This window comes from Mobula birostris, chromosome 9, assembly GCF_030028105.1.
Source record: "Mobula birostris isolate sMobBir1 chromosome 9, sMobBir1.hap1, whole genome shotgun sequence".
Lineage (NCBI taxonomy): Eukaryota > Metazoa > Chordata > Chondrichthyes > Myliobatiformes > Myliobatidae > Mobula > Mobula birostris.
Window position 1 is genome coordinate 139,812,037 of NC_092378.1, and position 23,304 is coordinate 139,835,340.

The following is a 23,304-nucleotide window of genomic DNA, read 5'->3' on the forward strand; positions in this document are numbered from 1 at the left end:
TAAGAATTAGGGGTAGGCCATTTAGAATGGAGTTGAGGAAAAACTTTTTCACCCAGAGAGTGGTGGATATATGGAATGCTCTGCCCCAGAAGGCTGTGGAGGCCAAGTCTCTGGATGCTTTCAAAAAAGAGATGGATAGAGCTCTTAAAGATAGTGGAATCAAAGGTTGTGGGGATAAGGCAGGAACTGGATACTGATAGTAGATGATCAGCCATGATCACAGTGAATAGTGGTGCTGGCTTGAAGGGCCGAATGGCCTACTCCTGCACCTATTGTCTATTCTTCTAGCTACTCCACCACAAAGTTTTTAATTATCATAGTCACAATTAAATTGTTACAGATTATTTCCAACATTTCAATACTTGAACAAGAATCAGCTGGACGATACTTACTTTTGAAAACCTAATACAGGCAACCCCTGTGTTACAGCTGTTCAAGTTACAAAAAGTTGCCCTCACAGCATTCACAAGTCACTGCTTTATCAAAGTGAATTAATCCAATGAAATGATCGCTAAGAGCTTCATTTGTGTAATATAATTTTAATATACAGTGTAAGTATTTTTCTGTTGCTTCCAAGTTTAATGTTACATATTTCAGAGGCATTTTCACAATTATTTCTTACACTTGAAAGCTTTAGATGAACCACATTTAGTGGCCATTTTGTTAGGTACACCTGGACACCTTCTCGTTAATGCAAATATCTAATCAGCCAATCATGTGGCAGCAACTCAATGCATAAAAGCACGCAGACATGATCAAGATGTTCACTTGTTGTTCAGACCAAATATCAAAATGGGTAGAAATGTGATCTCAGTGACTTTGACCCTGGAATGATTGTTGATGGTAGATGGGATGGTTTGAGTATCTCAAAAACCGCTGATCTCCTGGGACTTCCATGCCCAACAGTCTCTAGAGTTTACGGAGAATGGTGCAAAAAAAAACAAAAACAGAAAAAAAAATTCAATGAGTGGAAAACAACACCTTGTTAATGAGAGCAACACACATAAAAGTTGCTAGTGAACGCAGCAGGCCAGGCAGCATCTCTAGGAAGAGGTGCAGTCGACGTTTCCCTTAGTCAGGACTAACTGAAGGAAGAGTGAGTAAGGGATTTGAAAGTTGGAGGAGGAGGGGGAGATCCAAAATGACAGGAGAAGACAGGAGGGGGAGGGATGGAGCCAAGAGCTGGACAGGTGATAGGCAAAAGGGATACGACAGGATCATGGGACAGGAGGTCCGGGGGGGGGGGGGACCCAGGATGGGCAAGGGGTATATTCAGAGGGACAGAGGGAGAAAAAGGAGAGTGAGAGAAAGAATGTGTGTATAAAAATAAGTAACAGATGGGGTACGAGGGGGAGGTGGGGCATTAGCGGAAGTTAGAGAAGTCGATGTTCATGCCATCAGGTTGGAGGCTACCCAGACGGAATATAAGGTGTTGTTCCTCCAACCTGAGTGTGGCTTCATCTTTACAGTAGAGGAGGCCGTGGATAGACATGTCAGAATGGGAATGGGATGTGGAATTAAGATGTGTGGCCACTAGGAGATCCTGCTTTCTCTGGCGGACAGAGCGTAGGTGTTCAGCAAAGCGGTCTCCCAGTCTGCGTTGGGTCTTGTCAATATATAAAAGGCCACATCGGGAGCACCAGACGCAGTATATCACCCCAGCTGACTCACAGGTGAAGTGTTCTCTCACCTGGAAGGACTGTTTGGGGCCCTGAATGGTGGTAAGGGAGGACCTGTGAGTCGGCTGGAGTGATATACTGCGTCTGGTGCTCCCGATGTGGCCTTTTATATATTGGCGAGACCCGACACAGACTGGGAGACCACTTTGCTGAACACCTACGCTCTGTCCGCCAGAGAAAGCAGGATCTCCCAGTGGCCACACATTTTAATTCCACATCCCATTCCCATTCTGACATGTCTATCCACGGCCTCCTCTACTGTAAAGATGCAGCCACACTCAGGTTGGAGGAACAACACCTTATATTCCGTCTGGGTAGCCTCCAACCTGATGGCATGAACATCGACTTCTCTAACTTCCGCTAATGCCCCACCTCCCCTCGTACCCCATCTGTTACTTATTTTTATACACACATTCTTTCTCTCACTCTCCTTTTTCTCCCTCTGTCCCTCTGAATATACCCCTTGCCCATCCTCTGGGTCCCCCACGCCTCCTTGTCTTTCTTCCCGGACCTCCTGTCCCATAATTCTCTCGTATCCCTTTTGCCAATCACCTGTCCAGCTCTTGGCTCCATCCCTCCCCCTCCTGTCTTCTCCTATCATTTTGGATCTCCCCCTCCCCCTCCAACTTTCAAATCCCTTACTCACCCTTCCTTCAGTTAGTCCTGACGAAGGGTCTCGGCTTGAAACGTCGACTGCACCTCTTCCTAGAGATGCTGCCTGGCCTGCTGCGTTCACCAGCAACTTTTATGTGTGTTGCTTGAATTTCCAGCATCTGCAGAATTCCTGTTGTTCCTTGCTAATGAGAATTCAGAGGAGAATGATCCAAGCTGACGGAAAGACAACAGTATTATGGAACTGTGTGTTACAACAACGTTGTGCTGAAGAACATCTCTTTAACACAGAACACGTCAAACCGTGAAATAGTTGGGTTATGGATACCGTGAAGAAGACCACGAATATACACCTAATAAAGTGGACACTGAGTGTATGTTGTTACAAATTTTAAAGTTACCCGTTTCAGAAACATTTTCACAAGTGTTGCTTAAGATCTATGTATACTCTTAAAACAGCCTTAAATTTACTCACAACGAACAGCATTTCATTTTACCTAGCCATATTTTGTATACTTGCACCAATACACTGTAGGAAAATACACATTATCAAAAATGCGCTAGTATCATGACAAATATACTTACTTTGTGATCAATGTAATTCATTGCCTGAAATTGTCCACACTACAAAAATATGTGATCAAATGTCTAATTCAAGCAAGTCCAAAATACTTCATATGAACAATCCAAATCTAGATGTAATGTTTGAATTCTCCGTACTCCCAACAGCACACATTAATAAAATCCTGGTGATAACAGCATTACATAAACTTATTCATTGAACATATAACTAAAAGCTATTGTGCAATCAAGTAAACCCAGAGATGAAATTGATTGTATCAAAATCCAAACCCACTTGTCCCACACCATCTTTGAGGCACGTGTTTATCTTTCTGATTTTACTAACCCAATTTGCACATGGCTCGTGTAGCAATCCAGAGATTATTAGCTTTTTGGTTCTACATTTTAATTTGGTCCTTAGCTACTCAAATTCCCTCAGTAGAACCACATGAGCCACAACTCCGTGATGCCCACATCATATGAGAAAGTCCAGAAGAGGTTTACAAGAATTATCCTAGGAATGAAAGGGTTAACATATGAGTTGCATTTGATGACTCTGGGCCTGTATTTACTGGAGTTCAGAAGAATGAGGGGGAATCTTATTGAAACTTTCTGAATATTTAAAGGCCTGGATAGAGTGGACATGGAGAAAATGTTAATGTGGGGGAGTTGAGGACCAGAGGGTTTAGCCTCAGAATAGAAGGACGTAGGTTTCAAACAGAGATGAAGAGGAATTTAGCCAGACAGTGGTGAATCTGTGGAATGTATTGACAAAGATGGCTATGGAGGCCAAGTCATTTGGTCTATTTAAAGCGGACGTTGATAGATTCTTGATTAGTAAGGGCAACAAATGTTAGGTGAGAAGGCAAGAGAATGAGGTTGGGAGTGATAATAAATTAATCATCATGAAATGGTGGAGCAAAATCCATAGGCCAAATGATCTAATATTGCTCTTATGTCTTATCATCTTAATCAAACACATATTATACATTCAGATGAAGATCGGAATCTGCGGAAACTAGAAATCTTAAACAAAAAGAAAGCAGGAAATACAGGAAGCCCTCAGCAGTTAGGCAGGATCTGCAAGCAGAGAAATAATTAGTGCTTCATGTCAGGTACTCTTTGGCAAAATGAGGCAAGGGACAAATAGAAGTCCCACCAGAGAACATTTTCAACGTAGGCGTTCTAGGGAAAAAAAACTTACATTAGAAACAAGTTTGTTTTTTCTCTCTTTCCCAATTCTATAGAAGGGCTCCCTGCCAGAAACATTAATTCATTCACTTTCCACAGATACTGCCTGGACTGCTGATTGTTTCTGGCATTTTTGCCAGAGCTTGTCTTTATTGCACATTGACCTTTGCTCTCTTGCGGGCTTTTCGCCCAGTCCGGCAGCCACGAGACTGGAACTCACTGGACTCCCTGTTATCATGCTGTGTGAAAGCATCAGTCGTCTCTGTCATGTGGGGACGAGGAGGATGCTGCAACAATGGAAGGAGTGCCTGTACATAATCTGCCAGACGCTCCAAGGGTTGTCTGATAGTCGTGGCCAATTCTTGAATGTCATTTCGGAGCTCTCTTAATTCCTGCCTAATGCCATGCAACTCATCATTGCCAACCCCGAGTAATAGGTTGTGTTGCTCCTGGATACCTAATAGTTCTTCCTCGGAAATCTGCTTACGCCCTCTCTTCCCCAGCTGGAATGGACTTTCTTCTCGGGAGACTACTGGAGATCCAATTTCTGGAGAAGAATAATCCACATCAACGCTTGAACTAATGTCTTCCTGTTTCACATCAACAATGGTCTCTGTTGAACATATATCATAATCATTGAGAAGATAATGTCCTCAACTATGCATATCAGAATTTATACTCAGTGGCCATTTTATAAGGTACACCTGCTCATTCATGCAAGTATCTAATCAGCCAATCACGTAGCAGCAATTCAATACATAAAAGCATGCAGACATGGTCAAGAGGTTCAGTTGTTGTTCAGACCAAATATCAGAATGGGAAGAAATGTCATCCAAGTGACTGTGCAATAATTGTTGGTGACAGACAGGAGTATCTCGGAAACTGCCAATCTCCTGGGATTTTCATAAACAACATTCTCTAGAGTTTACAGGGCATAGCACAAAGAAACAACAAAAAAAATCCAGTGAGTGGCAGTTCTGTGGGTGAAAACACCTTGTTAATGACAGAGATCAGAGGAAAATAGCCAGACTGATTCAAGCTGACAGGAAGTTGACAGTAACTCAAATAACCATGTGTTACAACAGTGGTGTGCAAAAGAGCGTCTCCGAACGCATAACGTGTTGAACCTTGAAGTGGATGGGCTACAGCAGCAGAAGACCACAAACATACACTCAATGGCCAGTTTATTAGGTACAGGAGAAAGTGGCCTCTGAGTGTATGTGGTATCAGAAATCTTGTTTTTTTCTCTGACTGCAATGTTATCAGATCACACTTTCAATTGTGAATACTATTTTTCAAAAACCACATGATTGCTAGGATTCAATTTATTAATAGGCAACCTACAATGTTTATGAAAGTTCTAGATTTTGCAGTGTATGGAACATAGCTCAGCACAGGAACAGATCCTTTGGCCCATGAAATCTGTGCTGACGCTAATGTTTTGTTAAACTAAACCTATCTGCCTGCACATTATCCTTGTCCCTCCATCCTTGCATATTCATGTATCTGCATAAATGACTCTAAAAAACCACAAGCATGTCTGCTTCCATCATCACCCCTGGCAGCCCCTACCACTCTCTATAAAATTTATACCCACTACTGTCCATGTCTACTATTTCACCTGTTCATACATTCGGTCATAGAGAAGTAAAGCACATAAACAGGCCCTTTGGCCTATCTAGTCTTGGTGCATATTGACACCAATGACATAGGTGGACAAAGTGAGGAAGTCCTGAAGAGAGTTTTATGGAGCTAAGTTTTTATATAGGCATCAGTTAGTCTCATGAGACCATGGATTTGCCCCTTGGAAGGTTTCCAGGGTGCAGGCCTGGGCAAGGTTGTATGGAAGACTGGTAGTTGCCCATGCTGCAAGTCTCCCCTCTCCATGCCACCGATGTTGTCCAAGGGAAGGGCATTAGGACCCATACAGCTTGGCAGCAGTGTTGTCGCAGAGCAATGTGTGGGTAAGTGCCCTGCTCAAGGACACAACACGCTACCTCAGCCAAGGCTCAAGCTAGCGACCTTCAGATCACTAGACGAATGCCTTAACCACTTGGTCACGCGCCAACTGGAGCTAAAGTAGAAAGCTGAGAAAAAGGACTACCAGGATATTAATCTCTGGGTTGCTGTCTGTGCCACATGCCAGTGAGAGTAAGAATAGAATGATTTGGTAGGTGAATGCACAGTTGAGGAACTGGTGCAGGAGGCAAGGGTTCAGATTTACGGATCATTGGGATCTCTTCTGGGGAAGGTACGACCTGTACAAAAGGGACGGGTTACACCTGAACCCAAAGGGGTCCAATATCCTTGTGGGCAGGTTGGCTAGAGTTGTTTGGGAGGATTTAAACTAATTTGGTACGGGAATGGGAACCAGAGTGATAGTGCTGAAGATGAGATAGTTGGTTTACAAACAGAGGCAACATGTATTGAGACTCCTAGCAAGGACAGGCTAATGATAAGGAAAAATTTCAGTCAACAGGATGAGTTGCAACATGAAAGGTGGACAAAATCGAAAAGGATAAATAAAGGACTGAAGGTGTTATATTTGAATGCATGCAGTATACGGAATAAAGTAGATTAACGTAGCACAGTTACAGGTTGGCATGTATACTGTTATAGGCGTCACTGAATAATAGTTGAAAGAAAATTATAGCTGGGAGGGTTAACGTCAAAAGGACAGACAGGAAGGCAGAGAGGGTGGTGCTGTTCTGCTGGTAAAAAATCATTAGAAAGAGATGACATAGGGTCAGAAGGTGTTGAATCATTGCCGATAGAGCTAAGGAACTGCAAGGGTAAAAAGACCCTGATGGGGGTTATATACAGACCCTCAAAAAGGAGTACGGATGTGGTCTCCAAATTACAATGGAAGATAGAAAATGCATGCTAAAAGGGTGATGTTACAATAGTCATGGGGGATTTAAATATACAGGAAGATTGGGAAAATCAGTTGGTGCTGTGTTCCAAGAGGGGGAATTTCTAGAATGTCTTTAAGATATCTTATTAGAGCAGCTTGTGGTTGAGCCCACTAGGGGATCAGCTATTCTGGATTGGGTATTGCGCAATGATCCAGAATTGAATAGAGAACTTAAGGTAAAATAACTTTTAGGGGCAAGTGACCATAATATGTTTGAATTCACCCTGAAAAACTAAAGTCAGATGTAACAGTATTACAGTGGAGTGAAGGGAATTACAGAGGGACGACAGAGCAGCTGGCCAGAATTGAACGGAAAAGAACACTGGCAGGGGTGATGGCAGAGCAGCAATGGCTGAAATTTCTGGGAGCAATTTGGAAGGCACAGGTATATACATCCCAAAGAGAAAGAAGTATTCTAAATGCAAGATGACATAGCCATGGTTAACAGGAAAAGTCAAACCAACATAAAAGCCAAAGAAAGGGCATATAATAGAGCAAAAATTAGTGGGAAGTTAGAGAATTGGGACGCTTTATTAAAGAGGATACCAAAAGTTTCTTCAGATACATAAAGTGTAAAAGAGAGACGAGAGTCGTTATCGGACCGCTAGAAAATGATGCTGGAGAGGTAGACCATAAGACCATAAGACATAGGAGCAGAATTAGGATATTCAGCCCATCAAGTCGGCTCTGCCATTCCATCATGGCTGATCCCGGATCCCACTCAACTCCATTTCTCGCCATATCCTTTGATGCCCTGACCAATCAGGAAACAATCAACTTCCACCTTAAATATACCCATGGACTTGGCCTCCACTGCAGTCTGTGGCAGAGCATTACATTAATTTACAATTCTCTGGCTAAAAACATTCCTCCTTCCCTCTGTTCTAAAGGGTCAACCCTCAATTTTGAGGCGGTGCCGTCTAGTTCTAAGTATACCCACCACAGGAAACATCCTCTCCACATCCACCCTATCTAGTCCTTTCAACATTTGGTAGGTTTCAATGAGATTCCCACAAACTCTTTTAATTTCCAGTGAGTACAGCCCAAAGCTGCCAAATGCTCCTCATGTTAACCCATTCATTCCCAGAATCATCCTTGTGAACCTCCTCTGGACTCTCTCCAATGACAACACATTCTTACTGAGATATGGGGCCCAAATCTGTTGACAATACTCCAAGTGCAGCCTGACTAGTGTCTTATAAAGGCTCGGCATTATGTCCTTGCTTTTACATTCTATTCTCCTTGAAATTAATGTCAACGTTGCATTTGCCTTCTTTATCACAGACTCAACCTGTAAATTAACCTTAGGAGTCCTCATGCAAGACTCCCATAAGTCCTTCTGCACCTCTGATATTTGAACCTTCTCCCCATTTAGATAATAGTCCGCACTGTTGTTCCTTTTACCAAAATGCATTATCATACATTTCCCAACATTGTATTCCATATACCACTTTTTTGCTGTTTCTTCCAATTTGTCTGTCCTGCTTCAATCGCATTGCTTCCTCAGCACAAACTACTGCAAACTTTGCCACAAAGCCATCAATTCCATTATCTAAATCATTGACAAACAATGTGAAAAGCAGTGGTCACAATACTGACCCCTGAGGAACACCACTAGTCACTGAGAGCCAATCAGAAAGGTCCCTTTTACTCTCACTCACTGCCTCCTGCCTGTCAGCCATTCCACTATCCATGCCAGTATTTCTCCTGTAATGCCATAGGATTTTATCTTGTTAAGCAGCCTTATGAGTGGTACCTTATCAAATGCCTTCTGAAAATCCAAGTAAATGACATCCACTGCCTCTCCTTTGTCAACCCTGCTTGTTACTTTCTCAAAGAGCTCTAACAGATTTGTCAGGCAAGATTTCCCTTTACAGAAACCATGCTGACTTTGACTTATTTTATCGTTAGTCTCCAAGTTCCTCAAAACCTCATCCTTAAAAATAGACTCCAACACTTTCCCAACCACTGAGGTTAGACTAACTGGCCTATAATTTCCTTTCTTTTGCCTTCCTCCCTTCTTAAAGAGTGAAGTGACATTTGCAAATCTTCCAGTCCTCTGGGACCATGCCAGAATCAAGTGATTCTTGAAAGATCATGACCAATGCATCTTCACATATAAGGTAGTAGTGGGGGACAAGGAAATGGCGGAAGAACTGAATAAGTATTTTGCATCAGTCTTCACTGTGGAAGACACTAACAGTATGGTAGAAGTTCCAGATGTCAGGGGTCATGAAGTCTGTGAATTTACCACTACTAGGGAGAAGTTTCTTGGGAAACTGAAGGGTCTGAATGTAGATAAGTCACCTGGACCCAGGGTTCTGAAGGAAGTGGCTGAAGAGATTGTGGAGGCATTAGTAATGACCTTTCAAGAATCACTAGATTTTGGAATGGTTCTGGAAGACTGGAAAATTGCAAATGTTACTCCACTCTTCACACAGAGAGGCAGAAGATAGGAAATTATAGGCCAAATGGGCCAATTATAGAAGGTAGAAAATTAGTCTGACCTCAGTGGGTGGGAAGACGTTGGAGTCGATTGTTAAGGATGTGGTTTTGGGGTACTTGGAGGCACATGATAAAATAGGCATGGTTTCCTGAAGGGAAAATCTTGCCTAGAAGAATGAGGGGAGACCTCATAGAAACATTTCGAATGTTGAAAGGCATGGACAGAGTGGATGTGGCAAAGTTGTTTCCCATGATGGGGGAGTCTAGTACGAGAGGGCATGACATAAGGATTGAAGGGTGCCCATTCAGAACAGAAATGCGAAGAGATTTTTTCAGTCAGAGGGCGGTGAATCTATGGAATTTGTTGCCATGGGCAGCAGTGGAGGCCAAGTCATTGGGTGTATTTAAGGCAGAGATTGATAGGTATCTGAGTGGCCGGGGCATCAAGGGTTATGGTGAGAGGGCGGGGGAGTGGGACTAAATGGGAGAATGGATCAGCTGATGATAAAATGGCGCAGACTCGATGGGCCGAATGGCCGACTTCTGCTCCTTTGTCTTACGGTCTTATGGTCTAAACCTATTGTAATTATTTCAAGAAATAACATGCAAGATAGACAAAAGAGAATTGGTTGACGTTATGTATTTGGATTTTCAAAAAACCTTTGACAAGATGTCACACATGAGGCTGCTTAACAAGCTACGAGCCCATGGTATTACAGGGAAGATTCTAGCTTGGATAAAGCAGTGGCTAATTGGCAGGAGGTAAATATTCAGAATAAAGGGAGCCTTTTCTGGTTGGCTGCTGGCGACTAGTGGTATTCTGCAGGGATCTGTGTTGGATCAATTCTTTTTACGTTATATGTGAATGATTAGGATGATAGAATTGATGGCTTTGTTTCAAAGTTTGCAGACAATATGAAGATATGTGGAGGGGCAAGTAGTTTTGAGAGTTTTGAGGAAGTAGAGAGGCTATAGAAGGACCTTATGGTTTGGGAGAATGGCAAAGAAGTGGCTGATAGAATACAGTGTTGAGAAGTGTATGCTCATGCACTTTGGTAGAAGAAATGAAAGGGTTGACTATTTTCTAAATGGAGAGAAAATACAAAAAAGGCACAAAGGGTCTGGGGAGTGCTTGTGCAGGACTCTCTAAAGGTTAATTTGCAGGTTGAGTCTGTGATGAGGAAGGCAAATGCAATGTTAGCATTCATTTCAAGAGGACTAAAATATAAAAGCAAAGATGTAATATTGAGACCTTCTAAAGCACTGGAGTATTGTGAGCAGTTTTGGGCCCCTTATCTTAGAAAGGATATGCTGAAACTGGAGAGGGTTCAAAGGATACTTATAAAAATGATTCCTGGTTTGAACGACTTGTCATATGAAGTGCATCTGATGGCTGTGGGCCTGTATTCACTGGAATTCAGAGACTGAAGGGGGTCCTCATTGAAACCCATCAAAAGGTGAAGGGACTTGATAGAGTGGATGTGGAGAGGATATGCGCAATGGTGGGAGAGCCTAAGACCAAAGGATGGAGTCTCAGAATGGAGTGGTGTCCTTTTAGAACAAAGATGATGAGGAATTTCTTTAACCAGAGAATGGTAAATCTGTGGAATTTGTTGCCACAGGCAGCTGTGGAGACAAGTCATTGGGTATACTTAAGGCAGAGGTTAATAGGTTCTTGACTAGTTAGGGCATGAAGGGATATGCGGAGAAGGCAGGAGATTGGGACTGGGAGGAAAAATTGATCAGCCATGATGAAATGACAGAACAGACTCAATGGGCCAAATGGCCTAATTATACTCCTATGTCTTACGATCTTTTGGAATAAAAGAGGAACTTAAAAATCTTTTCTTAAAGTATATTTGCTATTTTTATATTCATTTAATTAAAATAATCAATGCACAATTTTAATAGTTACTCTTCAGTGCCAAAGACCCATTGGCATTAATTAACTATTATCACATAATTAAAGCGTATTTATTTTTGAAAATATAGGACTTTATTCTCTACATCAAGAAAGGAGATAAAGCACTTGATTTTTATAAATAGTGAGATTCTATGTTTGTGAAACTAATGGGGGGATCATGATCTTTGGGCACTAAAATTTGACTATGTACTTCCTCCTGTCTTGTATTCTAATTACAAATAAATTATCCTCACTGTCATTTAACAGGCAGATTTTGTCCAATGTGTCCTTCATCTATTTAAAAAAAACAACAGAGAATGTTTGTATTCCATGGTAAAAGCGCAATTTAGCAGAAAAGTTGGCTTCACTTTCACTCAAATTATCTTTTTTAAGAGTCATAAACCTATAATGAATAACAAATTAAATGACTAACCTAAAGGAGAGTGTATACAGGATCCATTTTCCCCCCATAAACTACCTTTGAATTACACATAACACAACAGCAGCTTCTACAGTGGCTTTTGTAGCTCTTCCATAAATCAAAATGGGTGCATTGATTCTTCATAGTGTATCCATAACTACCAATTTAAAAATTATGAATAAAGGCCAACTTAATAAAATCAGGAATTTGCTTTTGGGTGAAACATTTTAGAATATCATCTGTGAATTCTGTGTTAGGAATGCAGCTTTTAAAATCTGGATCTCCTGTAACGATTGAAGACCAATATATTTGTTTGTGCCATGTAATCAAACATATGAGACAGTGGTATGACAGAATAATATCCTGGATCAATATAGACAGGCTGGATATCCTTCAATACATCGACAACCCATAAAAGTCAAAAATTGATGCATCTTCTGAAATTATTCTTCTTTTCCTGATTCTGAAAAATAATTATAAGGGGGGGGGGGTGGGTGGGTCTAAGACTAGAGGACACAGACTCAGAATAGAGGAAGGTCCATTTACAAATGAGATGAGGAGGGATTTCTTTAGCCAAAGAGTGGTGAATCTGTGGAATTCATTGTCATAGGTGGCTATGGAAGCCACATTATTGGGTACATTTAAGGCAGAGGTTGATAGATTCTTCATTTGTCAGTCAGGGAGAAGGCAGCAGATTGAGAGTGAGAGGGAAATGGATCAGCCAAGATGAAATTGTAGAACAGACTCAATGGGCCAAATGGCCTAATTCTTCTCCTATATCTTATGACATTATGGAATGCACACTCCTGAACTGAACAGAAAAGGAAAACTTAATAATTCAAACCCAACTTGAAACATGATTTTTAGTTCTTGTTAAGGTTACATTGTAAATTATATTGAATGTTATACATCAATGAAAATTTGGGTGTTTTGTTTCATACTGAGTACAGAGAAACTAAATAAGAGAACAGGATATGCAAAAGGTTAGTGTTGCAGAGCAATATGGGCACTGGTAGCGGTGTGAATTTGAAGTGCATCCCAACAGATACTGTATCTATTTGAAAATTTCCAGAGAGAAATTCCCAATTTAACCAAAGCTGGGGCAATTGTAAGATGTTTGTTGTGGAGAAGCAATGGCATGCACCAGGAGATTATATTGCCTGTCTATCTTTACTAATGGACAGAGTAGAGAATCTGAAGAGATCATGAGAAACCTTCAGAAACTGGACCTTTTCAGTTCAGTTCTGGTTGCCTCATTGTAAGAAGGATGTGGAAAATTAAGAGTAGGTGCAGAGAAGATTAACCAGGATGCTCCCTGCTTTTAGAGAGCCTGTTTTATGAGGAAAGGTTGAGTGAGCTAAAGCCTTTCTCTTTGAAGAGAACGAGGATGAGAAGTGTCCAATCACAAAGAAGTGAAAATCTGCAGATTCTGGAAATTCAACCAGCTCACACAAAATGCTGGATGAACTCAGCAGGCCAGGCAGCATCTAAGGAAAAGAGTAAACAGTCAACATTTTGGATTGAGACCCTTCATCGGTACTGGAGAAAAATGATGTGAAGTCAGAGCAAGAAGGTGGGGGTCCAGTCCTGATGAAGGGTCTCAGCCCGAAATGTCAACTGTTTACACTTTTCCATAGATGCTGCCTGGCCTGTTGAGTTCCCCCAGCATTTGCAGAATGAGAGGTGACTTGCTACAGGTGTACATGATGATAAGAGACACAAATTGAGTAGACAACCTGAGACTTTATTCTCAGCGTGAAAATGGCTAATACAAGGGTGCCCAATCTTAAGGTGATTGGGGGGGAGGGATGTCAGAGGTAGGTTGTTTTTACAGAGAATAGTGGGTCATGGAACACATGGACAGGGGTGGTGGGAGAGTAAGATACATTAGAGACATTTTTGAGCCTCTTAGATAGGCACATGGGTGAAAGAAAAGTGGAGGGATAGGCCAGAGGAAAGCATTAGATTAATCTTTGAGTAGGTTAAAAGGTCAGCACAGAATCATGAGCCAAAGGGTCAGTACTGATCTATGTTTTTGGTTAGCTCTCAAGTAGAAGAAGGGCTAAGGTAGTTGGAGCAAACTGGAAACAGTCTCTGGCATCAGAATGGGCAGCAATCTTGACAATAACTACCTGTGATTCACACTGAGCCATGGGGTGATTTTTTATTGTGTTCCTTTAGGGATTAGACTCAGCAGGTATATCTACTGGGTGCGTTACTGAGGAGATTTGGTGACATGTGCTGTCGACCAGGACTCCACCATGGATGGTCCAAAGTCTGGCTGTGAAAGGATGAGGGTTAGGCATGGGGCTAAAACTCTATCTTGTAAAAACCCACAGCTACAGAAATGCCAACAGAAGCTCCAAAGTTCTCATCCCTGAGAGAGAGGAAGGGTCTTCGAAGATGGGTTACAAGTGGGGACAATTTAAAAGACAAGTCTGACCAGAGGACTCTGGTAAGCTGCTTTCGGTGACCTATGCTCCAGTAGGGGCGATGGGCTTTAAGTAAGTAAAGTAAGTAAGCTTACTTCAGCGAGGTGACTCACCATGGAAGTCTACATTAGCTTGGTGACCTTGAGACTCCTGGTTGCTCTCCTCTGCAGCATTCTGGCCCATAGTGAATAGCAGGACCGGTGGCCACTGGACTGGATGATCTGGCAATGGCTGCACTGGCACCTGTTTGGCTTGCCAAGTCATCTTGCTGGGTAGTGCAGGTTTCTTCCGCTGGCTGCCACTGTCCCTGCTCACGTGGCCGTCCCGGCTGGTCCCACTGGTGCTGGGCTCACTGTCATTGCTGGTACTGAGTGCGGCTGGGTCATAGTTAGCAATGCTCTGGAGGGCATTCTCCTGCTGCAGAGTCTGGGCAATCCGCTCACTCTGCATTGCCTCCTGGGCCAGCCTGACCACCTTATCCTTCGTCCGATGACACATGTCATACCACCTCTTCTTGATGTCTCCTATGTCCCTGGTACACTTGGACACAGCATTAACCTTGGCCAGTATTGAGAGCCAGATCTTAGTTTTGGCCCCTGGTGGAATTTTGGCGACACCTCTACCGAACAGCTGCTCCTGATTCAGTGTCACCTCACGGATCAGGACCTCGGTCTCCTCCTCGTTAAAATTCAGCTTGCGGCGGCGGAAGGCTTCTTCCTGCGCCATTAGGAGCAGCCGGCCGCAGTTTGTGCGCAACTCTAGCGTACTTTTACATGAGGCTACATCCCCTATAAACCCGAGAGCTTAAAATGGCGACTCTTGAGTTGAATTTGCACTCCGGAGGGCCGACGCACTTTTGCTGCGTCTGAAAGACGAAATTTTGCGGCGTCGCAAGGGGAGTTGCGACGGAATTTTGCAAAAAGACAGAATATTGACCAAAGTTGCTCAAATCCGATCCCTGACTTGCTGATATCCCCCGATGGGCACCAGTAAAAAAAGGCAAATCAAATTCTTGCACTCTTAAAAAATCCGATGTCTTTCTACTTGCACGCAATTGCAATACAGGGCTGACAAGTCACGTATGCTAATGTGCTGTTGATCCGCAGTGTGCAAAATGCGTGCACGCTATTTCAATTTTATTATTACACAATTTTATTATTGCAACCCCTAATGCTAATGCACGACGAAGAGAGACACTTTGCGCCAAATATTGCTCATTCGGCCAGTTATAATAACACGCAAATACGCAAGGGACCAGGTGCAGGTAAATACCAATCTACGATGTCTTCTCTACATTCTTTTGCTGCCGGTGTCATCACTGAAGTATTGGGAATCCTCGCAATTTCGCATCCACATTGTCTTACACTCACACCATCACTTGCAAATAAAGTATTTTATAATGCGGGGGGAATTCACAAGTTCTATCCCTACCTTTGCTTATTTTGCAGTAACTAACAAGCTCACAAAACGAAAGCCAAAAAAAATGTTACGACTCACCACTGGAAAACTTCTGTAAAGATCGTGAAGTGCAATTATTCAGAATGCTTGGCAGATAATTGCGACGGTCGGTTTCCAGTCTACACAATAATTTCACATTTATTAATGTAGATGATGGTGATAAAAATGAAACATATATGAAATGAAATTTTATATATGTATATAATTACACATCCGTGAGCATTCATTAGCGTGCGGCAAAGAGGTACTACAGCCGCAGAGTGAATGGAAATTAGATGGGAATTATTATAAAAACTATTTTACATGTTGCAAAATGTTGTGAAAGAAATGCAAGCCTTTCAATAAGCAACACTTCTTTTCCATTTTAGCAAAGGTAATTTGCACTTCTTTAACTGTTCCTATATGTTGTATAACCTTTGGAAGCTACCAGTTGCAGGTTGAGCTGGAAAAGCTTCCCAAATGGAAAATTTAACACAGCCTTCTGAATGTTAGGGATTTATGTACAATTAGGGATATAATTATAATATATGAAACCAAATTTGCATGCTTTCTAACCCAAAATGTTGTATGCTTCGCATTTAGGTGGATACTAGGAAACAATCAAAAACATTTTAATAATGCTACAAATGGTCCACTGTTGTTAATTTTAAGTTTCTCTATAGTTCATGCTATATAAAAGATAACAACGTCAAAATATCTTGATTTTTAACAAAGGTGATTTTTTTTCAACAGTGAAAACCTTGCAGCACCCAAATCCGGTTTACAAAGAGCTGGCGGACTTCTTGATGCAATTCACAGGTTCAACGTACCTTATTCAGGTGCCTACATTTTCCTAATAATCCCCTGGAACTGGCTTTCCTATCCATGTTCTCTCTCTATTCTCCATCTTCCGTAAATTAATCAGATGCTTTTCACTGACACCCGAACATCTCCCAGTGCCTGGCCAGCATCTACTCACCCCCATTTTTTCTCATTAACTTTTCCACAGCCTCACCTTGTGCCACAATTCTCCTCCACCCCACCATATCAGCCAACAGTGGTAGTCCAGTCCTCTTCGCATTCGGTCCTCTTATTTAAGGCAACAACTTCTCCCTCAAACTATAGACTCTGGAATGGGAGAAGAAAGACAATTGCTCCTACCTTCACCCTCACCTTGCCCAAATGCCTACTGTGACACCTCCTCATAAAATAGGTATAAGGCTTGTCTCTTCCTCGCATTCTGCCATCATTTTCATTCTACTTCTCCTTTGCATCTTCACTTGTCTTCTTCAACCCATTCCCTTTTCCCAATCATCCATTCCCCCCTTGCCTTCCTCTTCCCATTTTCTGGTGCTATCCCACCTTCTCACCTTGAGGAAAAACTTTTTCACCCAGAGAGTGGTGGATATATGGAATGCTCTGCCCCAGAAGGCTGTGGAGGCCAAGTCTCTGGATGCTTTCAAGAAAGAGATGGATAGAGCTCTTAAAGATAGTGGAATCAAAGGTTATGGGTGCAGTAAACCATGTATATAGGTTGTAACTGGGTTACCTGTCTGGACATGCCTGGACTCGCCCCTCTGCTGACTGCTCCTGTGGCTCCTCCCACAGCCCCCTGAATAAAGGCGATTGTGTCACTGCTCCTCCCTCAGTCCAGGACAGACACAACATGGATGTGGATCCATTTTACTGTTAATAAAAGCCTTTCAGTATTTACTCTACTTCCAGTCTTTTGGAGTAATTGATAGTGCATCAATTTTATTAACAGTAATTCTAAGGCACGGAACGCATCCTGAGACCCGACAAGCTAGACCTCGACCCGCAAACACCTGAAGCCGGAAATGCTTTCGAACTCTGGCTGGCCTGCTTCGAATCATACCTGGAGGAGATTGAAGTGACCGAGTCCACCGCGAAACGCAAAGTTCTCCTCTCCAGGGTCAGTCCATGGGTCTACTCAATGACTAGAGACTAGCCGAGCTATGACGGCGCGATGAGCACCCTCAGAAGACAATACCTGCGGCCGGTAAACACCGTCTATGCACGACATCGCTTAGCGACGCGGCAGCAGCAGCCCGAAGAGTCAAGCGCTGAGTTCGTCTGGGCCCTACAGACACTCGTGCGGGCCTGCGATTGCCGGGGGTTGACGGCTGAACAGCATGCGGAGCTCCTAGTAAGAGACACCTTCGTCACGGGGACCAGGTCAGTGTATGTGCACCAGCGGCTGCTGGAACACGCCGATCTTACCTTACGTTCGACGATTGAGCTGGCCGACATGCTGGAGGCCGCTCTGCACAACTCTGATGCTCTCCAGGTACGCAATCTCCCAACGGTCTCGTGGACGCCGCAGACCCCGCAACCCGCTGGCGAATCGACCACGGCTGCTGCCCGTTGCGAGTCCATGAAGTGCTACTTCTGCGGACTCGAGAAGCACCCCCGGAAACGCTGCCAAGCCAGAGAAGCTACCTGCTCCAGCTGCAGAAAGAAGGGCCACTTCGCCAAGGCCTGTCAGTCCAAACCGCCAGCGGGATCGAACAGCGCCACGTGCGAGGCATGGGGAGCACCATCTTGGCCGTCGCCATCTTCCCTGCACGCCGCCGCCACGTGCGAGACATGGGGGTGGCCATCTTGGTCAGCGCCACCTCGCACCGCCTACGACCCACAGGTGCTCACCAGGCACCCCACCGCGCCGGACCAAGACAGCGACTCAACTCTGACTTCCGTGACCCTCAACCAAAGCGCTCCCCACCAACTTGCAAGGTCAATGATGGACATCCTGGTGGAGGAGCACAGGACAAGCTGCCTGTTTGACACGAGCAGCACGGAGAGTTTTATCCACCCGGACACGGTGCAGCGTTGCAGACTCGCGACACAGCCGGTAAGCCGAGGGTCGCCATGGCTTCCGTGTCGCATACAACAAACATCCGGGGGGGTTGTGTAGCGACACTAGTGGTGCAGGGCACAGAATATCGGGACTTTACATTACTGGTCTTGCCTCAACTGTGTGCCCCTGTGCTACTGGGGCTCGACTTCCAGAGCCACCTGAAAAGCGTGACAATGAAGTATGATGGGCCCCTCCCAACAATCACTGTCGGAAATCCTCAGTTTTGTAGGAATACGTCATATACCCCGCTACTGACCACACACACACACCGACCCGCACATCCCACCCAACACCATGCTAACAGCCACACTACGAACACCACCCTCAAGATCCCTCCCCCATCACTGTTCGCCAACTTGACCCCCAACTGTAAACCTGTGGCAACTAAAAGCAGGAGGTACAGCGCGGGGGACAGAGCTTTCATTAAGTCGGAGGTGCAGCGGCTGCTTAGGGAGGGGGTCATTGAGGCAAGCACAAGTCCTTGGAGGGCGCAGGTGGTCATTGTTCAGAACGGGGAGAAAAATAGGATGGTCGTGGACTATAGCTAGACCATCAATAGGTTCACGCAGCTCGATGCGTACCTTCTACCCCGCATTGTGGATATGGTCAATCAGATAGCACAGTATAAGGTGTACTCGATCATAGACCTAAAGTCCGCTTACCATCAGCTCCCCATCCACCGGGAGGACCGCCCATACACCGCCTTCAAGGCGGACGGCAGGCTTTATCAATTCCTGCGCGTCCCCTTTGTTGTCAGGAATAGTGTATCTGTCTTCCAGAGGGCAATGGACTGGATGGTGGACAAGTGCCAACTGAAAGCCACGTTCTCATATCTGGATAACATCACCATCTGTGGTCCCGACTGGCAGGATCACGACAACAACCTCCAAAAATTTCTCCAAGCAGCCAAAGCCTTCAATCTCACCTATAACAAGGACAAGTGTGTATTTGGGACCACCCGACTTGCTATCCTTGGGTGTGTCATGGAGAATGGAGTCATTGGCCCTGACCCCAACCGTATGCGCCCCCTGTAGGAACTCCCTCTTCCCAATACCCTCAGAGCCCTCAAAAGGTTCCTGGGCTTCTTTTCATATTACGCCCAATGGATCCCTAACTGCGCAGACAAGGCCCGCCCCCTGGTCAAGTCCACCACATTCCCCCTCTCTGCCGAGGCCCACGCGGCCTTCAGCCGCATAAAAGGGGACATTGCCAAAGCAGCAATGCATGCGGTGGATGAGGCCATTCCCTTCCAAGTAGAGAGTGACGCCTCCGACTTTGCACTGGCTGCTACCCTCAACCAGGCAGGAAGACCAGTGGCGTTCTTCTCCTGTACCCTTCAAGGCCCTGAAATTCGGCACTCTGCGGTAGAGAGAGAGGCCCAGGCCATAGTGGAAGCTATAAGGCACTGGAGCACTATCTCGCCAGCAAAAAGTTCACCTTGCTAACTGACCAGCGCTCAGTTGCACTCACGTTTAGCAATCAACAGCAGGGCAAAATCAAAAATGATAAAATTCTGAAGTGGAGAATCGAACTCTCCACCTACAACTATGACATCATGTACAGGCCCGGGAAGCTCAACGAGCCCTCCGATGCCCTATCCCGAGGAACATGCGCCAGCGCGCAGATCGACCGGCTATACGCCCTACATGTAGACCTTTGCCACCCGGGAGTCACCCGGCTTTTCCACTTTGTGAAAGCCCGGGACCTGCCTTACTCCCTTGAGGAGATCAGGACGATGACCAGGGACTGCCAAGTCTGCGCAGAGTGCAAACTGCACTTCTACCGACCCGAAAAGGCACCACTCATCAAGGCCACCCGCCCCTTTGAGCGACTGAGTGTCAAATTTAAGGGCCCCCTTCCCTCCACCGACCGCAATGTGTACTTTCTTAATGTAATTGACGGGTACTCGCGGTTCCCCTTCGCCATCCCCTGTCCCGATACCACTACCATGTCAGTCATAAAAGCCCTGTGCAAGCTCTTCACTCTGTGTCGGATACCCATGCTATATCCACAGTGACAGAGGGTCCTCGTTTATGAATGACGAGCTGCGCCAATACCTGCTGGCTCGGGGAATTGCAACTAGTAGGACCACAAGCTATAATCTCCAGGGGAATGGACAGATGGAGGAGGAGAATGGCACAGTATGGAAAGCCACACTCTTAGCCCTCAGGTCAAAGGGACTGCTGGTCTCCCGCTGGGAGGAGGTCCTTCCCGAGGCACTCCACTCCATCCGCTCCCTGTTATGCACAGCCACCAATGCAGCCCCTCATGAGCGGCTCTCTTCTTTTCCCAGAAAGTCGACCACTGGGACCACCCTACCATCTTGACTGACGTCCCCGGGGCCAGTGCTGCTCCAGAAACATGCGAGGGGCAATAAATACTCCCCGATGGTCGAGAGGGTTCACTTACTTCATGCGAACCCCCAGTATACCTAGCAACCCACATCAAAGTTGCTGGTGAACGCAGCAGGTCAGGCAGCATCTCTAGGAAGAGGTACTGTCAACGTTTCGGGCCGAGACCCTTCGTCAGGACTCATTCACCAGCAACTTTGATGTGTGTTGCTTGAATTTCCAGCATCTGCAGAATTCCTCGTGTTTACCCCAGTATGCCTACGTGGTTTTATCTGATGGGCGGGAGGACATGGTCTCGATCCGCGACCTGACGCCCTCAGGAGAACCGGGCCCCTACCCTGATCACTCCATGGTGACTATTAACCCCGTACCCACCAATATATATACCCACGAGACACCGCGCACTCCAAGCCCTACACAGACGCCACACGACACTCCCATACCGGGCGTGACGCACACGCACAAGGAGTTATCGACACCTAATGTGCTGGCGCCTCAGGTTAGGCTGGAGCCAGCATAATCGCCGTCACCGATGCAATCACCACCGGTGCTACGTAGATCACAGCGATGGACTTGATCGCCTGATAGACTTGACCTGTAAATATACTTGTTTTAAGTATCGTCAGTCACTTCAACTCGTGGGGCTGTCTTTTTTAAAAAGGAGGGGTGAATGTGGTAAACCATGTATATAGGTTGTAACTGGGTTACCGGTCTGGATATACCTGGACACGCCCCTCTGCTGACTGCTCCTGTGGCTCCTCCCACAGGCCCCTGAATAAAGGCGATTGTGTCACTGCTCCTCCCTCAGTCCAGGACAGATATTCAGCATGGACATGAGTCCATTTTACTGTTAATAAAAGCCTTTCAGTATTTACTCTACTTCCAGTCTTTTGGAGTAATTGATAGTGCATCATTGGGGAGAAGGCAGGAACTGGATACTGATTGTGGATGATCAGTGCTGGCTTGAAGGGCTGAATGGCCTACTCCTGCACCTATTGTCTATTCTCCTTTATTCCTTTATTCCTCCAGCCTTCATCACACCGTCCTTCTTGTGCTCAATACTGCTGATATATGAGTTCTAGTACCACAGACGTGGTTCCAATAACTGTATAGTGTATTGTGGAACACACCACTGCTGAAAACATGAGCAGTTGAGTGGGTAAGGAGTGGAGCATAATCTGGCCTGCCAAATCATGGAATTGCCAGGCCATATATGCATGTCCATATCAAGTACAGTCAATAAGACAATATTCAATAAGAAAACTAATGGTTTATTTATAAAGATGGATGCAGAATTCCTATTGTTTCATAATTCCTGACAGCACAGGAGTTCATTCAACCAATCAAGTCCAGCTGGCTCACATAGTAATCTCAATCACCACCCCACCACCGGCCCCATACATGTCTAGTTATTTTTGCAATCTATTCTTTCCACATTCCCATCAATTCTTTACTCAGCTCTATTACAGGCAATTTACAAAGTCAACTAACTTCTCGACCAGCATGTCTTTGGGATTTGTGTGTAAACCAGGACAGCTGGAGGATACCCACACAGTCACGTGTAGAATGTGCAACCTCCGCAGTATTCAATGCCTTGGTGAAAATTGTTCACCGATCCTGGCAGAATCATATGCTGCAAAGTCCTTGCTCCAATGGTTAAAAAATAATCACTTAACTTACATAGACTTCAGTACTCTGAAAACACTTTAACTGATTCCGATTTGCTTTAAAATTGTCCATTAACTCTTAAGGCGGGAGGAGAAGATGGTGGTGCGCCTGCGTGTGTGCAGCTCTCCGGTGAAAAATGATATCGTATCTGTTAAATAGGGGCCGTGGACAATTCTGGTTTGATGGAGATGGACGTGAAAGCACAGAAGAACATCCGGAGAAATTTCTGAAACGCTCGTTCGCTGCTGTCGTTACTGCGTGGTCGGGAATCTTTCAGAGGGAAGGCCTCAAAGTCCCTGGCTTTGCCTGCTATTGGCAACCGAGGAGGAGGTCGAATCATTTGGATAGAGATGGTGCTCGGTACTCGGTGTCGGAGAGCTGATCAGAGCTCGAAGTTTTCGGATGACTCAGAGTCGGACTGTAGTGGGGTATGGCAGGGAGAGTTTTTCTTCCTTCTCCCGTCTGCGTGAGATGTGGGACATTTGAGAGACTTTGAACTTTACTGTGCTCATGGACTTCTTCATCAAGTTATGGTATTGTTGCACTGTTGCAACTATATGTTATAATTATGTTGAACATTGACTTCTCTAACTTCCGCTAATGCCCCACCTCCCCCTCGTACCCCATCCGTTATTTATTTATATACACACATTCTTTCTCTCTCTCTCCTTTTTCTCCCTCTGTCCCTCTGACTATACCCCTTGCCCATCCTTGGGTTCCCCCCCCCCTTTTCTTTCTCCCCGGGCCTCCTGTCGCATGATCCTCTCATATCCCCTTTGCTAATCACCCGTCCAGCTCTTGGCTCCATCCCT

The 23,304-nt window shown here is 44.9% G+C and overlaps 1 protein-coding gene and 1 long non-coding RNA gene across 2 annotated transcripts in view; one reads left to right on the top strand and one right to left on the bottom strand.

Annotated features, from left to right (window-relative positions):
- LOC140203482 (uncharacterized) overlaps positions 1 to 22,964 on the top strand; it is a 30,773-nt gene extending 7,809 nt beyond the window's left edge. The window contains exons 2-3 of the long non-coding RNA XR_011887377.1: positions 16,349 to 16,434; positions 22,652 to 22,964. This is a non-coding gene — a long non-coding RNA (uncharacterized lncRNA). The remainder of the gene's footprint in view (positions 1 to 16,348; positions 16,435 to 22,651) is intronic.
- On the bottom strand, positions 4,193 to 14,884 carry LOC140203481 (uncharacterized). The gene is made up of 2 exons (XM_072269554.1): positions 14,272 to 14,884; positions 4,193 to 4,656 (listed from the first exon to the last, which is right to left on the bottom strand). The coding sequence occupies exons 1-2, from the start codon at positions 14,882 to 14,884 to the stop codon at positions 4,193 to 4,195; spliced, it is 1,077 nt and encodes a 358-aa protein (XP_072125655.1).
- Positions 22,965 to 23,304: the final 340 nt, after the last annotated feature.